Source organism: Spea bombifrons, chromosome 3 (genome assembly GCF_027358695.1).
Source record: "Spea bombifrons isolate aSpeBom1 chromosome 3, aSpeBom1.2.pri, whole genome shotgun sequence".
Lineage (NCBI taxonomy): Eukaryota > Metazoa > Chordata > Amphibia > Anura > Pelobatidae > Spea > Spea bombifrons.
Genome location: NC_071089.1, coordinates 63,510,576 through 63,529,779, shown reverse-complemented (window position 1 = coordinate 63,529,779; position 19,204 = coordinate 63,510,576). Strand labels below are relative to the sequence as shown.

The 19,204-nt window shown below is 40.0% G+C and overlaps 1 protein-coding gene across 1 annotated transcript in view; it reads right to left on the bottom strand.

The window, feature by feature from the left end:
• Positions 1–9,550, bottom strand: part of PDSS2 (decaprenyl diphosphate synthase subunit 2) — a 78,008-nt gene extending 68,458 nt beyond the window's left edge. The window contains exons 1-2 of the mRNA XM_053459628.1: positions 9,406–9,550; positions 6,839–7,124 (exon numbers count right to left, since the gene is read on the bottom strand). Coding sequence (XP_053315603.1) covers positions 6,839–7,104 — 266 coding nt within the window. The 5' untranslated portion in view covers positions 7,105–7,124; positions 9,406–9,550. The remainder of the gene's footprint in view (positions 1–6,838; positions 7,125–9,405) is intronic.
• Between the last annotated feature and the right edge of the window lie 9,654 nt (positions 9,551–19,204).

Here is a 19,204-nt window from a genome sequence, read left to right as displayed (position 1 = left end):
CAATTTCATTCTCTGTTGTCTGGGACACCATAACAATGTATACTGTGCATGGGCTGACCCAATTCCACCTAACAGAATAAAAAAATAATGCCCAATGCAGTATCATACTAATGATCACTCCATATCTATTCCCATATAATCATGCACGCAGTATACGTTTTTATTTGTCATTTATATCAGCATGTTGAAAAACTATCCAGGCTCTTCTAAAAGGCAAAGCTCAGTGTAGTTTTTACCTTGATGAGCCTAGTCTAATATGTGAAAATTAAATGGTCTGACCACATTTAATCAGTCCTAAGCCTTGCTAAACACATTGAGTTCTAAAACACGACTGTCTTTCCTCCAGAATGTGAGGCAACTCCAAGACTGTCTGATGCAAATCTTGGATGCTGCAGAAATATTTGGCCCAAAACTGGAACTCTTAGCAGGATGCGAGCTCCCTGATGGTCTCACCAGGAGGAGGAAGAGCAAACAGTAATCTGTGGACAGTAGGCGCTAATATCACGCCTTAAAGTATTTCATTCCCTGCGACTTAAATCGCACTCTCTTGATCCATAAATAGATGTGTTCAGCGAACCAAGATAAAGCACACTGGATACATTCAATCCCAAATAACTACTGCTTCAAAGTAGGCATGTCTGACTCCTATTTTTACACCACAGAATTACACTGAAATATTTCCTGCACTGGAAGCGCTAGTATGATTTCACTCGAATGTGAGCTTTGGATCTATGAAAGCATACCTTCGCTTGCTGTTTTACCGTCTGACAGATTGTACAGATAAGAGAGACCCAACGAAAGCTAGTCTGTCTTCATAAAATGGTTCCATGCAATTAAACATTAAAACACACACACTATGACTTATTTACAAAGACTTCAGTTAGTCGTTTAAGTGGTTTAGCCCCTTAAAACCAGGGTCTAATATTAAAAACTCACAAAATGACCATATAAAGATAGAGGATATAATTTCACGCGCTGATGCGCCGTCTACCATCGCCGATCAACTAAATGTAACGGCACTGAAACATAGCAATAAACAATTGAAATCCCTGAACCCTTCCTATGGTTTTCGTGCTGCCAAAAAGAGAGGCTCTGGAAGAGTTTATGATGCCCCACCTGAAGCTGATCACGCTGGTCTTTAAACATTAATGGTACTATCACATTCTAAAATCACAAAATTTAACACACGGAATGATTGACATCACGCAATGTACACAGGACAAGAGCTGCTGTCCTGTGTCTGTAATAGCTACAGAATATACCAATATGTGTACTAAATTATTATTCCACAGAACAGTATTTAAAAATATTAATGATACATGCCATCGTTGTTACTACAAAGGCATATCGGGGATATATTTAACCCTTAATTAGAAAAAGTGCAGCGATTACACAATGTGTAAATGGTGATAAATAATAGTAAGGCCAGGAAAAACACTATGATGGATAGGATTTTTGAAACAAAGTTCTGCGCTGCAGAATATGATGGCGCTATATAAATCAATAATTATAATAGGGCTGCAACTAACGATTATTTTAATAATCGATTAGTTGGCCGATTATTTTTTCGATTAATCGATTAATCGGATAAAAAAATGAATGTAAATTTTTCATTTATTTAAAATAATTTACTAAACAAATGATGTTAAATACAAACAGCAGAATAAAAAAACTTTGATAATACATTTCTTGTCTTTATTTCCCAACCAGCCCCCCAATATATGCACATTTGAGCCCAGGCTTGCTACGCTGCCTCCCAGACATGCCATGCTGCCCCCCCACATATGCCACGCTGCCTACCACAGCACTCCACGCTGCCTCCCACATATACCACACCACGCTGCCTCCCACATCTGCCACTCCACGCTGCCTCCCACATATGCCACTCCACGCTGCCTCCCACATCTGCCACTCCACTCTACCCCCCACATGCCACTGTGCCTGATACGCCTTATACCCCCTGAAACACCACTCCATCCTCCCCAGACATGCCACCCTGCCCTCCCCACATATGCCACGCCATGCTGCCTCCCACATCTGCCACTCCACAATGCCTCCCACATATGCCACGCTGCCTCCCACATCTGCCACTGTGCCTGATACGCCTTATATCCCCTGATACCCCACTCCATCCTCCCCAGACATGCCACCCTGCCTCCCAGACATGCCACTTCTCTACCCCCAGATATGCCTTATACACCCTGATACACCACTCCGTCCTCCCCAGACATGCCACACTGCCCTCCCCACATATGCCTTATATACTGTATATGCCTTATACCCCCAGATATGTCACTTCACTGCCCCCAGGATTTAGATTCCCCTAAATTAACCCTAAACTCCCCATTAACCATAACTGCCCCTAAATTAACCCTTAACACCCCCTTAACCACAGCATCCCCTAAATTAACCCTAAAGACCCCATCAACCACAGCATCCCCTAAATTAACCCTAAACACACCATTAACCACAACTGCCTCAAATTAACCCCAAACACCCCATTAACCATAGCTGCTCCTAAATTAACCCTAAACACCCTATTAACATAACTGCCCCTAAATTAACCCTAAACACCCAATTAACCATAACTGCCCCTAAATTAACCCTAAACACCCCACTAACCATAACTGCCCCTAAATTAACGCCCACCTCCCCTAACTTTCAGTAGCCCAAATATATATATATATATATATATATATATATAGATATATATATATACACACACACACATACACATTATATATATATATATATACATATACTTACAGTTAGATGAGTGTCACAGCCATGTGGTTCTGGCCTGGAGAAGGAAGGGGCGGGGCCAGTTGTCACAGTGATTACAGGGAGGGGGAGTAAGTAGGAGCTGCTGCTGTGAGACGGTGAGTCAGACTAAACGGATTATATAATGAGGGGGATTTTTCAGAGCGTTTGCTCTGAAAAAACCCTCATTTTATAATCGATAATAATCGATTCAACTAATCGATAATGAAATTCGTTGCCAACGAATTTCATTATCGATTATTATCGATTTTATCGATTAGTTGTTGCAGCCCTAAATTATAATAAACGTGGTCGTTCTCACAATAGCTACCAAGGGAATGGTCAACGGGTGGACTGGCCTGGAGGGGCATGAGTGGGAGTGTGCGTGAGCATGAACGTTTTTGCAAGCGTGTCACTTGGCTTTGCGTGTGTGTCCCCCAGGCGAAAAGTTGCCAGCCATCCCCTGGGATTGGTCCTGCTAATAGGACCATTTAGGTGGCTGCTATGGTGATACAGTGACCTTTCAGACACAAGAAAATTAATTTCCAAAATGAATCCTGGCATGTTATAAAGCCCTCAGGCAAAGTAATTGGCCGTATAGAACCAAATGGACATACCTAGTGATGTGAACTCAAATTTCAGACGTGCATGTAACTACATTTTGACAGCCAACCCAAAAATGACTTCTTATTGCAGTAAACACTAACATCCAATGCATCCTTCTGTATTTTTATTCACCGCTTAACCACTTTACACGTAGCAGAAACAAATGATCACAGCTAAGAACCATCATATCAATGTCAACACCAAGAGAGAGAGTGCTATCAAATTTAGGTGTATTGCTTAATAAATGCATAATCCAAAATATCCAAAACAACAAAGGGATAGTGTTCAGTGATTTCCTTCGCCTCATAACGTAATCAGAGCAGCAACACGATTTGTTTAGCCTTCAGAGACCAGAACTACAACCGCTGAATATTTTGTAGACAGCAGTTGTTTGCGATGCACAGCAGGTAGGCAAAACCAAACTATACATAAAAAGCATATATGGCTTACAAAATAGCTTTATTATAAACAATTCTTATGCATGTAATCTATAAACCAACAAAGTCCACGTGACATTGGGATGTCCTCTGCATTTATTTTTCCACTTTCCTGTCTGTTGGGCAAGCATGTTTGGAGATGTGTTTGGCCGAAGTTGAGTCTCCTGCTCGCTATACTCACGAGCAAGACCAATGACTCCACTGGGTGAGATTCTTTCCCATTGATTTGCTTCAAGCAGCCAACAATGGTGCAAGAAATGGGAACACGGATGGAGCATTTGTTTTTTATTTATGGACAAGCCATTTATTTTAGGTTCTACAGGTTGAAGAACACATATTAAATTAATACGCATTTTTCATTTGCATAGCTGCATGGGACATCGGATAGCCCATTCAAGCAACTAAGTACAGCATATAAAGGCTTCATATGCTCTACGGATCAATGTAGGTAGGATACAAACTGAGAGATCGATAATTTGCATTGCCGCGTTTGAACTCACAACCTCCGCCAACGTGTGGATTTGAGGAATATTATTCGGTTGTATCGAGTCATCCGTTAAAGACCCCGGGATCTGAGCTCCCTGAAGCACACGCACATAATCTCTGTAGGGCTTAATTGGCTGGAAAGCCATAAAATCGCACATAGTGTAAGTAGCACGGGAACCAAATGTGTGCCGATTTACAGAAAAAAAAGAAAAGCTATTCCACATTCCCGTCACCATGACAACCTGTCGTCTCGCGTCAAGTCAAATCATTAACACAACAGAAGAGCTAAAGCAACGGGTCACCACATTGTGCATTACTAGCCCAGCATGGCTACCTACATTAAATGTAAACACGTTCTCCAAACCCAGCAATGATTTGTAGCACCAAGAAACTCTGCTTCGCTTTTATTAATGATTTCATTGAATCACTTTGGCATAACAAGGCAAGACCGGTGCTGTGCAGTCAATATTACCTTTGTACTAGCTGTGCCTTTTATTGAGCACTTAAAGTGAGTTGCTGGATGTATAAAATTAACTGTAAACAGGTAGAATATATACATGTGGTACATACATTTTTTTTACTTTCTATAAAAGAATACAATATACACAAAAAGTATTAAACAATCTTTTGAAAAGATATGAACATGTAGCTTTACATTTCCTCAGAGCTGCCCCAGGCATAAAACAGGGCAGCGCCGCAATCTGTTCCCTCTGCGCCCTGATTAGTAGGTATCGGGATGTGATGTCATATTCCAGCACAGCCATCTAGTATGTTAGTGGGCCTGTTGGGGAGACCAGCGAACCTCCATTGAGTACTGGCCCTACAGACAGTCCGATTCCCCAATAGGGTGATTGGTTCCCTGTTATGCGGAAGAGGGGCTGCCTAGGGCCAGAATATGCTACTGATGCATGCAGCCGCTCATCTTGTCACAATATGGGGAGCACTTCAGCCACCCAATCAGATGGGTGCATTTCATACAGTTGTCGTTAAACCCCCAGGGTGGCAGCTATATATATAGTTGGTAAACTGAACCTAGTATGCATGTACATAGTGATCGCTAAAAATGAGAGGAAAAAGATTACATACGTGTGTATAATATATATGTACACACACACATAAATCGATACATACTACTAGACACATATTGGCATAAACATGTTTTACTGCTGCACTAAAAATGTTTCTGAAGACTAGAAGAGCTGCTAAGTTGATCGATGGCCTTCCCCAGCAGAAGTCCTGAGTGTTTAAAGTATACAGGAGAGATCTCCATTCAAGACAGATGCGTCACATTTACACTTAGATGTTAACGTTCCCTGCGGCAAAGAAGTAATGCTGGCCACTGACAGATTGTCATTATTTTACTTAAAGAGATCCTGCCAAACTGCATGAGTAAACACACAATGCAGCTTTTAAATGATTTGTTTCATTTATTTAAAGGTAAAGAAGAGTTAATCAAAACCTATATCACCCAAAAGTATATGATATATGTGATATAGGTTTTGATTAACACTTTACCTTAAATAAACAAAACACTCATTAAAAAACCGCATTTTGTGTTCGGGTTAGCTCTGTATTTTTTTCACAGCACTACACATAAATAAAACACACACACACACACAGTTAGTATATTTGTCTATGATTTGTCATATTATACAACAGAAGGCACAATTTGCCATAAACTAGGTATTTATTAATTGCCTAGCGTAAGACAGACTCACCCATGGACTACATTGCCCAACCAGCAAAATGAGAAAGTTCCTTGTTTATAAGCATACCGGGGAACGCTCCAAGTTTCGGCCCCTCATGCCCCACCAACAATGAGTGTGACGTCAGAGTGACCTCCTATCCGCATTCCCCCAAAGATAATGAAGCGAGAGACTTAAAACCACAACTCTCCTGCTAGCTCTCCCATTAATGGACATACCCCAATGAATGTGGAACACATTACTTTTTATGAATCTGCTAGCCCCATCCAGGCCATAGGATATGACAGATGTACAGCTATCATGCAAATAGTTTCACAGCCTCCACCCTTAAGAGGCACCAGTGTCTTTAATTCTAACAAGTCCCTTGCATTGATTCACTTAAGTAGGGAGTATGCTGGAGAGTTTAAGGATATCATTTATGTCAAAGGTTGCATGCTTAGCCTCATAGTCCAGGAATCGTTTTGTAATAGCTGAATTAAGAACAAAATATGCCACCCATGCAACCTCCCCTGAATTAGAACATGCAGAGATAACATAAAATGCTGGTAGAATGCTAGCTAGAGAGACAACCCACCACAGCAGAGGAAGTGCATTATCTGGCACAATGGACCATACCACTTTTAGGCGAGTTGAATCTATTATTATCGATTTTAAACGCATGGCCTGTTTCACTAACCAACACACTTTTTTTTTTGTTTATCCGAGATAGGACCTCTCCCAATAATAACAGAAAGATTGGATTCTTCACCAAAGCATTGTTTACTTTGCATTCAGAGGGTTACTGTACCGAAAGGGTTTAAGACATGCCGTCATATCAACTTGTATAGCGGGATGTCACCGTACCTGGCTGTATTTAGTAAAGGATGCTTTGTTCCCACCAACTTCCTGACTTGCATGGCTATGTTGCTCAGCTCATCGCTCAGTAAGCAGCGTAGGCTCATGAATGAAGTTGGATAACCTACAATCTTCTCTGCATCTGAAACAACTTTGCTCCATTGAGAGGCTGAGGGGGAGCCCGAGAAAAGGCTGATTTTTCTGTTGGCATAGTAGCTACTTGCTCTGTGTCGAAGCATCCCAATAGGGCGTAAACAACGTTGGATCGCAGTCATGGTGGCTTCAAGCGTTCAACCTAAAAGAAAACCAAAAAACATGTTGATATCATGGATAACAGGGCTGGGTAAATATAGCTCATTCAAAGACTGTTAGAACCACCATTTCAGTTTTGGTCTAGAATTTCTCTTCTCGGATGTATCTGAATGCTCTCCAGCTAAACCAGCTTAAAAGGACAGTCAACTATGCCAAACAGCCTCACCAATGATGAATCCATATTGAGAATTTGTAACTGCCCCCAAAACAACCCATTTACCACCTTAAGACACTATAGCATGCACAGTATTGCGCAGGAGCTGTGGTCAGCCGTGTATCTCCAGCAGTCCAAGGAAACGCGAGTGGGGAAAGAGTACAAATGCATAGAGCGGATTCTGATAAATCCCTCCATGCATCTGCATGCAAAAAAAAGGTAGGACATGACACCCACCTGACATATGCATTAAAGTGCATACGATGGCAGGTATGCAACTTTAATGGACAGAGTACGCCACGTAAATAAAAAGACATTTATCTTGTAATCATTCATTTAATTCCCATACATTTACCCTTTAAATAGCCAGCAAATAAAAATTCCCTTGATGTCAAGTGGGACTTACAGGGACCTTTGAGTCCAAAGGAAGGATCAGCCAAGTCAAGCCTACAATTTATAAATAAACCCCATTTGGCCAGGCAGCCATCATTACTGATTTATTCCAGTATATCCAGTGATAAGGGGCTTTTTTGCGGTCAGAAACATAGAACTTGGAGGCAAATAGGAAGTATTTGGTCCGTTGAGTCTGCCTGTTTGCCACACAGTGAAGACGATAATCAGTTCTTGGTCTTGTCTTCAGGATAGCCATTCCCTCTGTGTATTAGCCCTTACCACTTCTGATGGGAGGCTGGTCCATTTATCGAACTCATAAACCAACTAATACAATTATAAAGGAAGACATGTAAGATGTTCAAGGCTAATTTCTATCTTTGTACAAAATCGGAGTGAAGATGAAGCGAGAAAAAAAAGAAAAGTCAAATAAATGCGGTGTAACTAATCTCTATGAATTTGGATTTTAAGTTGTTTATATCTCTTGGATCGATTGTCACCGCACATACTCCAGACTGTATCAAATTCCCTCCCCAGTTCTAATACTCATATAAAGATTGTGCGTTCCAATGCTGTTAAGCAGATTTTACTTTTATGGTTGACCTTGGAAAAAGCTTTTGTTTTGGGAGAAAATAAAATACAATATTTTAGTAGATCTCTAATGTCTTCACAAAGAGCAATAAAAATCAGAGAGAATCCAGCTTCTTACATTGAAGGTATATTTATGCATATATTCTTTTCATAAGCAAGGTCTTGTTTTCCGTGTTTCTCAATCCATAAGACATGCCTTTTAAAGAAATTGCATACACAAGACACACATTAATGAATGGTTTCCTTAAAGTACTAACAGAATATATTTCAATATGTTTTGTTGACGGCATTATTATACTACTTGTTCATGATAAATCTGCAATCGTTTAGACGCTGATCAGTACTAAAGATATGTAAAACATAGAAAAGGAAGATAAATGGAACAGCATCTCATCAGAAGTGGTAGAGGTTAATCTAAATTAACCCTGTATGGAGGAGACATAGAACTATCCTGAATCTAAGACAAGATCAAGGACTAATTAAGGTCTGGATCAGTAAATATGGGCAGACTAGATGGGCTGAATGGTTGTTATTTACCGTCAGATTGTATGTTTGTATGAGAACAACAGGGTATGTTCATCCTATGAGAACACGGTCACTGGACTTTACCTTTTACTACAGTAAACATACGTTTCTCTCCTGAAATAACTTCTCAAGCCCTAATAAATACATTTGGGATTCTACAATGAGTTCAAAAGCAAGGATGACCTTAATAAAGGTCACAACGGTTCAATGACAGGCAATGCAATAAAGCACAACAAGCTTAACTTATTCCCTTAGCATTACATAACGCAATTCGTAACTAAGCAACGATTGTGTTCACTGTGTCATATGCTGCAAAACAAGGTCACAGCCTAACACACAACACTGATCATTATTAATATTATTATTATTATTAGTATCATATATATATAGATAGATATATATATATATCTATATCTATATATATATAGAGAGAGAGAGATATAGCAGGTACATGTGCATTTAATTGTACATCAAAACGTATGGCACACATGAGAATTACAATTATTTTCATAATAACAGGCAGTGTTTATATACTGTAGTGGACACACGTGCACACTTGTGTATGTACAGAATATATACCGTACTCCATGGAAGGAATACTCACATAAACGTGAAATGTCAGTCGCTGCCACGACGCTCATCACTCCTTCCAGCGACTCCAGTGCTTCAATGCATGTCACACGTCCATCCCGGGGACAAGCACGTTAGTTCACCCGGCACACTCAGGCAATTCCGGGTTCTGCCGCTGTTCTTCGCGATCATGCATGTGACACACTGTTCTGTACGGAAGCCCGAGGATGTCAAAATACTCCCACTCGTGACGGAGCGAGCGGAGAGGAGGAGGCGGAGGGGGAGGAGCGCCTCCTGTGGGAGACAGAGAAAGAGGTACCCGGAGGACAGATGTACTCGGTGATGAATGGTACAAGCGAGATAAATGTATGAGACTGGTAATAAGAGCAATTCTTTCACAATATTCCTGCTGGTGAATGATTATCATAACTAGGAAATATGATATATTAAACGCTTCCTGCGCATGTGAAATGCTACTTTATATATTTTTCATAAATTGCAGACAATGGGGTTTTTGACAAAAATGCATATATTGGCCTTTGGTCCCACACAAGGTGGTACAAAGAAGTTAGTGATGGACCAACATTCATAGAGTAGGGCGCAGTCGCATAAAGAGGTCTCTTCTTGAGATATATCATAGAATTATGGAATTTGACGACAGATAAGGACCATTGGGCACATCTAGTCTGCCTGTTTTTCACGTGCACATTTGAATTATGCTTCTGCTGGGAAGTTGCTCCACTTATCTACCACCCTCACGGTAATGGAAAATGAATGCCATGGAAATATCTGTCCATGTGTGCAAATCATAGCTGAGTAATACATTTGTGAATGGCTCAAAATGTCAAATTAGGCAGAAAAGGTCAATCTTTTCCAAGGACTTTTAAAGAAGATCATGAAAGTCTTTTTGGGTTCTAGGTAATGTTTTTACATAAATTCCTACCATTGTCCCAATGGTCCCCAGCCATACAAGGTAAGAAAGGAATGGAAGAAACTCACGTTCTCTTGAGTTGCTGAGGGCCCCTGCGTCGGACGGGACTGTCATGGTACTACAACTGGTCTTCTTTTGGAATCACAAGTTCGCTGGATGAACATGAGCAGTCAGGAGATATAAGATCATGAGCATGAAGAACGGTTGGCAAGGCAGGTGCAGCTGGGAGTCCAAGGTTCAAGAAGTTTATCACGAGATCATGAGATAATATAAAGACTACGTCCCGCGTATCTTCTATATCCTGGTGCCCTTATCCATAAATTTACTAGTTTATAAAGTCTACTGCCATCCAAAATTGTTTTATTAGCCTTATTAACGACAAAGTAGATGCTTCAGTTAATTGTGATACCTTTTATTGATCAAATGTAGAAAAGAGATGTTAAGTTACATACGTTTTTGGGACTTTAGTCATCATAGCGTTGTACCATGTTAGCCATAGGAAAATGGAAAGCAAATTTGGTAAAGGGGATATCTTTATCGGCTAACTGATGTATAATGGTTTGCAAGCTTTTATCATATGCCTGAATAATATGCCTGAAGAAGAGACCTGGATACTCACAAAAGCTTGCATTATATCAGATGCATTATAAAGATGGTATCATCTTTATCAAACATGCTTTCTTTTTCTGTGCTGGCCCAATAAATGGTATCAAACTGTTTCTAGAACTACAAAGCCAAGTATAAAAGGAAAGTCACAGTCATATTTGACAACTGTTGGGACAATGTCATATCTCCTGTCCCACTGGCCAGCGGTCTCAACCAATATCACAGAAGTCTGGCAGCCTGATGGATGCCCTTGCTCAGTACCAATCCATTGGGACCCAGGCATGCAGTGATATCACCACGCTCTCACATAACGTAAGTAAAACACAAACTAATGTGATTGCAAGCCGACATGAGATGTCAACCCAGTGACATCATCAATGTCACACTTTGCCACAGTGACGCAAGTCAGCCTCTTGTCAAGGTTAAGGACTACGTAACTATATAATTGTACTGTAACCACATCTGCGCTCGTTCTTTAATAACGTTCAACAAAAGAAAATATCACACAATTAGCTGTAATCAACACCAATTGTTTGTAAATTACATGCATTTCCTTCCGCTAATGACAAATGTATGCGGTGCAAACAGGTATAATTAAAAGAGACATCGTGTGCGGCAGCGTGTTTACAAATACACCGGCTAATGAGCATCTGAGATTCTCACCTGCTCATTTGCAGTTTAACTGTGACTTTTCTGTCCGTGCATTGATTTACTAGAGAGAGAGTGTGGGGCGTAATTTTGTTCTCAAAAATGAACAGTTAGCAGTATTATGTTTTATTTATACAAAGCCATCACTTGTCACAGCACTGGGGTTGGGAGACCCTTCTCTAGAGCTTACAATCTACAGACAAGCCATTGAACTTGGAAAGTTGCTGTACCCTAAAGATTATGTGAAGCATGATTAGAACAGGAAAGGAAATCCTATATTTCTGAATATTCTATATACCTGAAGCTATAGGCCGTCTCCTGTTAATTTACCTCGTTCAGTAGGAGCGAGGTACATGCATAACGAGATATAGTGTTGGGAGAGCGGTTCTGCAAGAAGGTCACTGGCCTCTGAGTTTGAGATGGCAACCTCAACAGTTAAGATTGGCGTGATAAAAGAGAATGAAAAAAACATATTCATACGGCCAGTCATGTTTTCCCCAGCCACAAATTGCGGTTCATATATATTTGCATAAGCGGGTCAAAACTCAGGGTTCTGATAATGTCTCGTTTCCGAGACTGATGCCTTAGAACATGTGATTTAGATTGTCTGCATCATCAGTGTGCAATCGTGGAGAGCTTATTCTAAACAAAGGTGGCACCTTAAAGGCTTTTGTAAAAGAGTATTTAAAAAATAAAAGCGATGAGGAACAATCCTTTTCTATTGACCTTACACAAAAACGGCTAGTGGCAAAACGCAGAATACAAGCTGGTGATTTCCAGAGTAAAGCTGACATTCGAGTCACTTCCTTAAACAAGTGTCCCTGGAGGAGTACAATGCAAAGGTTATTCACCTTGTGATTCTGGATTTGCCAGAGGGTGTCCAATTAGATAACAATAAACAAATAAGAGTGTCCCGATTTTGATTAGTAAAAATCTCAATACAAATCTATATATTTCATCAATTCTTCCCCCATATCAAAGAGCGTAATTCTTATGTGTTTTCAAGACTTGTGTGTAACAAATTTGATGTATACCTTACAGCCATATGTGATATTTCAAGTAAAACAATGTATAGCTGGGGACTGAGAAAATTAGAGAATCTGGGGAATGGGGGGATGGATTGAAAGAAAGCTTGGATATGATTTGCTGGATACATTTCCCATTGGCTATGCAATAATACATTTTTTTAAATAAATTATATTTTCGAGAAAATATCTTGCAGAAAAATACCAGAAATCCTGCTTAATATCGATTAAATATAAGATCTATTACCATACATGATGCATATATTTATGGTGACATTCTGTTTAAATAATCCAGTGTAAATGTGAAGCATGTTCTGTTCCAGAATTGCCTCCAAGAGCAAAAGCCAAGCATGAATATAAAAGGATTTGGAAAGAAAGCTGTAAATGTTTTATCAAAGCATCCTTAATCCGCAGTACTGAAGATTCTTACGTTAAAAGATCAGATGGCTCTCCTGTCTGCTGTCATGAACCGTTTTTTCCCTATCAAAAGGCAATTGCTATCATTTGAGCAATAAAGGTGTTATCTCAATGCTGCACAGTTTACTGAGTGACATTTGCAAGGATCTCCGTATAATACATCACCTACTAAAGGAAAACTCGTAAACAGGCTGCTTTTGGTTCAATAATAATAATTTATGATAAAAGCATGCTAGACCCCTACTGATAATAGACAAGTCATTAATAGACTTGTGCATTCGTATTCGGGCAAACATGAAAATGAACACAAAGGGTGCATTTTCGTTCTTCAGCTCGAATACTGAAAAAACGAACATGGCGGTGGCAAAACGAAGACGAAGACACACAACACGAAGAATCTTCATTTTCGTTAATCTACTAATCTCCCTGGTCACTTTCCCATCTAGCCTACATTATCTACGCAGCATCGCAGGGGTTAACAAAGAGGAAATCCGTAGGTTTTAGCATCAACCAATTGGTTGATGCTAGAGGAAGCCCCTGCCGGCGACCAATAGAGTCGATCTTATGGGCCTTTAACTCTTGACGGCGAAACTCCGCTTTGGGAGGTCTCTCCACTCCAAGAGTAAAAGGTCCGTACGAGCGACTCACACGGACAAATAACTCCTAGAGCAGGGAGACCAACGGTTAAATCCTTCAGGATTTAAAGGTCTGTACAAGCGACTCTATTGGTTGCTGGCAGGGAGCTCCTTTGCAAGAGGAGCTCCCTGCCGGTGACCAATAGAGTCAATAGTACCGACCTTTAACTTTTGGAGCAGGGGGGGCAGTGGTCTCCCCAGGCCAAGTTCCGCGTCAGGAGTTAAAGGTCTGTACGAACGACTCTATTGGTCGTTTGTATGGATCTTTAACTCCTGGAGAGGGGAGACCAGTGGTCTCCCCAGGCAAAGTTTAGGCACTAGGATTTAAAAAGTCTGTACGAGTGACACTATTGGTTGCCAGCAGGGAGCTCGTCTGCCATCAACCAATGAAAAGCAGGTGCACTTCATTGGTTGATGAGCAGCAATAGTTTTGTTGGGCAGCAGTGGCTTCCTCTGTGGTGTCCTCCCACTTGGTCTTGAAAACTTGCAATTAAACTCTCAGCCAAGAAATGGCATAATTTTAAATCCTCCCATGAACACCATTCATTAGGTTTTTATGTATGATCGACTCATTAACAGACATGTTAGAATGTTCCAGTGATTTACCTGATACTATTGGATTCTTCTTAACCTTTTTTTGTGCTCTGTGTTCTTGCAGCCATCTTTGCCAGATGCCCACTCCAAGGGAAAGTAGCCACAACTGTGGAACTGTCTAGATTTATCGACGGTTTTCCTTTTCTTGGACTAATGAACATCAAGGCTTTTAGAGATGATTCTGTAACCTTTTCGAGCTTAATGCATATCAATAATTCTTAATCTTAGATCTTCAGAGAGCCTTTTTGGTTGAGGCATGGTTCGCATCAGTTAATGTTTCTTGTGTGGATAGCAACCTATAGGGCAGGGTACCTCTGACCAACACCTCCAGTCTCATTGATTGGACTCCTGCTGACTTCTGACTCCAATTAGCTTTGAAAAGTCATTAGCCTAGGGGTCCACACTTTCTCCACCCTGCACAGTGAATGTGTTATTAGTTAAAGCAGACTGTATTTGTCTATTGTTGTTACTTAGTTGAAGATCATATCAAAGGTAATGACCAATATATGCTGAAAGCAAAGCATGAATTATTAATACATTATTATTTTATGGAAATTAATTTCTGTTTAACACAAAATCTGGCTAGAATATTCATCTAAAGTTTTTTCCTGTTTTTATGTTTCCTGCATAAGAGGTCATGCATGATGTGTAGAATGATGAATGTTTCAAGATATGTTCCTCAACTAATTAGCAACAGTTTATACAAATCCTTGGTGACACTACAAGATCTACATAGAAAACATTTGGTAGCCATGGATATCTTGAAAAAATGTTCTTTCTCTTCACACCCCATAAAAGGTAAATTTCTGGGGGGTTTTGGATGTACATTAGCCATGTCATGAGCATGCAAAGGTCTTTACCATTCATACAGCTGTCAATTCCTTTCAGGGACCAGTACTTGTAGCTTGATACAGTCATTGATTACATCTTTTTATGAAGTGCAGAACATGTACTTGAGTGGGTAAATCTTTCTTTTTTCTCTATTTATTCCATTGTTATTAATTGTTTTGGTCTGCATTTATTAGAAAATTTGACATTTGTTTTGACATTCAATTGGCAATACTAAACATAAAATAGGCTGAAAGTGAAAACAGAAAATAAATTTAAGGTGCAAATTTACATGGCTGTTTCCCACATGAAAGCAAGCTTTCATTAGCCTATTATACAAAGTAATCTCCAAAATCTGCTTGAAAATTCTTGGTTGGGTTGGAAATTTAAACATAGAACAGTCAAGGTAAATACAGTTCAGCCAACAATTATGACAGTAAACTTTTCTTTCTATATATCCTTATAGTTATCTGATGTACTACTTGTTAAATCCCGTTTGCCCATTGTACAGCACTGTGGAATTGTATTTGTCTAAATCAATATATATATCTATAAACAATCATATTAGAAAATGAGACAAAAGAAAGGATAAAAAGACTGTCAATTGAGTCAACAAAATTCCTGCACCTGTAAGAGGGAGCCACAAAATGCAGGAGCCAGGAGGTGTTACTCACTTGTGCATTGCATCGCGTCACCCTACTCAGTATAGTGGGCCCTCGCTGCTGATCATACAATCCCGTTCTGTAAAGAGCTGGTTAGTGTGTCCAACAGGTAAAATCTTAGGACCAGGAAGCAATTCCTAGTTGACATGGCAATCTGGTTCTTGGAGTGTGCTGATGCCCTCTCATATGGAACGGCTTGAGGTAATCTTCTGATCTATTAGATTGTTCCTCTATAAAATGATAATGTAATCTATAGTAATTTTCACCTTTGTGCCAAAGAGTGCCCAAGGTAAATAGACCTCTGGGTGTGGTGGGCGTTTGTTGCATAGCTCACTTGTGATAGGTCTGCGTTGGTCATTAAGCTCATTGACCATTTCATACACTCACTTCAACTAAAAACAGTAAAGCAAAATGTTTCGTGGAATGTTCTCACTGGGATTCTGCTCATTCAATTCATGATGCGGATTCTAAATGTCGGCATCACACATTTCATAGTTATGCTTCATAATGCCTCAAAACCCATTGGAGCCAGAAACCCTTGATTCTATAAACATGACATCAGTCAGAGAACCATATCAGCTGGAGCACACAATCGGTTTCTGTGGTGATTGCTCCACATTTACTTCAGCATTGTTCTTTATAAATATGGCTCGCTGTGCCAGAAAACACTTTAACAGAATATGTGCTGCTTCTAACTCTTAGTTATAGCTGGTAGGCTAAAGTGTAATCAGGAATTTCTTGCAACACAAGTTTGATAATCTGCTATGTGGAAAGCTGCCAAATGAATAATTATGCTCTTATTATTACCTCTATGGGGTATATTCGCTAAACCATGAAAACAATGAGATCTCGCACAAGAAGCACACTATAAAAGGTTAAAAATATAAAAATATCCATAGTAAGATTAATAAATACATGTGTATAGTAACATTTTGATGTCAAGCAGAATCACCACCACTCTCATTGATCAACTTCTCTAAAAGCAAAATGTGCAAGTACTCTTTGGAAAGTAAAAACACAAACACGATGCAACTGTGCAATAAGTGCTGCAATATAAAATGTAATCCAGTGAAAATACACTTTGAAATTCTTGCTACAAACCAACATGCCAGCAAATCAACAAACAATTTCCATAAAACCAGTCAGCAGACTCATTGGTGGAAATCTGTGATTAAAACATGGAAACAGCCAAATGTATAAGAATAAAGAACGTGTTCCCTGACCTCTTCATCAGGCTAGAATAACGTCCTGAGAGTCCCTAATTTGCCCTAGAGTAACTACCTATATCATGACGTCTGATGCAAATTCCATGGCAGCAATTTCACCAGTGGCCAGTCTATTAAAAATAAGGCCAACAAAGCCAATGTATAGCACTATAAACACAAAGTGCTTTGCATTATACAAAGCCAACAACAATGAACTTCCAGTGCATTGAGGGTTGACTTCACTTTGCATAATGCATAGATAACTCGTTCAAGAAATCTTAAAAATGTTACTATGCTATTTAGTACTGTGACGAGGCAACCTGTACCCTGGCTGGGTATTCCCGCCAAACTGTGCTTCAATTTCCCCCAGGCAAAAAAAGGTACAATTCTTGGGGTTCCTCCATAAGCCAAGTGTCACCAGAAAGCTCGGGACCCCCTCTGTTAACTTCCAAAAACGTGCTGTGATCCATCGCAGGGGGTACGTGCTCCAACCGGGTAGTGGCAAAGTTCCAATGCACTCTAGAGTTTCACAGAGTCTCTATGTTTGTCCCGGTCAGGCACATGGATCCTTTCCATACATGTAGAAACACCATAGCTGGCTAGTCCATGGACGTCTGGTTAAGGCAGACCAGACTGGGTTTTCCGGTCAGCCTGTGCCCCCACTGAGCACAGGGTGACTTATACATAAGAGGGGACTCGCCCGGCAGTCAAGGAGTCTCTCCATGAATCATGACCCTCCTTCCAGACTCAAACCTACCCCCATGTGTCCTCAGCCTCGGCGGGTTAATGTGACAGTTACAACTTTATTCTTCTCCCAGGAGAACTTCACCAGGGTTGGCTCTTCATATTTCATCTCACCTCGTCTCATGCCTTCCTGAATAAAAACCATGTCTCTAACCCTACTCACAAAACAATAGTGTCCCTCTTTGGATATTTAAAAAGGTTGAGAAGATTTAACTTGCTAAATTAAAAAAGACAACACGTAGTTGGTATTATGGGATCAGATTAATCACATTCTACTTCCATTATAACTCCAGGAGTTTTATGCTGGCTTAGTTACATTCTGACATTTGCTAACTTGAAACTCTTTCTTTCGTTGGTATCAAACATTTCTTTTTACTGAACTAAAATAGGATTTTGCTGATCAGAACAATGTTCTATGCTTAATGCCTGCTTCTTATTAAAAATAGTTTCCCGGTCCAAAATTCATCACATTGCATTCATCGATGTGAACTCTTAGAACCTAAGAAAAAAAATATTTTGAGACAATACCACGGAAAACTGATGAGCATGAAATGCCTGAAGCATTGCCCTGAGGCCAAAAAACCAATCGCTCTCCTAGCCCATTAATTGTCAGCCTCAAGGTGTGATTAATTTTACACCTAAATCAAGATTGACGCTGTAGGCAAGTGAACTAATCAACATTTGATAACAACAATATTATAGAAATGGAATATATGGAACACCACTAATAATTAATTAAACAAACACAAAAGCACCATATTCACTTAAACAATTACAGTCCCAAAGTTGGGTACAAAGGGTGTCTCTGTTGTGTGTCCCAAATGCCCTGTCAGCACCATGGACAGGTCATAGATAAGCACAACGCTAGGAAAGTGCAGACCGCCCATCGGGATGTTTGCTGAAGCTCAAGATGTGGCAGAAATGGTCTAGTAATGGTTTAACAGACCGCTGAGGCTCAACCATAGACCAACCAAAGGTCAGTATCCAAATCCAACAAACAGAATGTATGCTTAAACATGAGAATACGGTCTAAAATAAATAGTGTGCCTTGAGAGTGTGCCTTGACGTGGCGGGTGAGCTTAATTATGCTTTGGCCAATTCATATAACCAAAACCTCTCATTTATATTATGTTTATATATTTGTTGCCAACTTTATTAGGGTGAGAAGCGCAGACAGTTTTTGTTTTTTGTATACATTGTACAGCCAAGACACTGTTTCTTGCAGCATGCTTACACCTGTTTGGTAGGCCTCGTATTACACATTTGTATTAATTGAGCCTGTGACTAGCTTAGCGCACCGACATTTTTTCTTTTCCCTAAAATAAATAGTGTTTAGACAATACCTGGCTAGCATAGTCAAATGAAGTCACAAGTTTAGTCTAGCGTAGGCTAGTAACCTTTAGATTTCCTCTTTCGTCTCAGCATCATTTAAATTGGTCAGGTTATTTGGGTAGCTTGGTCGAGCGTAGAAATGCTGTTGTAAACTTGTAAAATTGTGGTAGAATTGATCTGGGACAGTACGTTTGGGATTCACATGG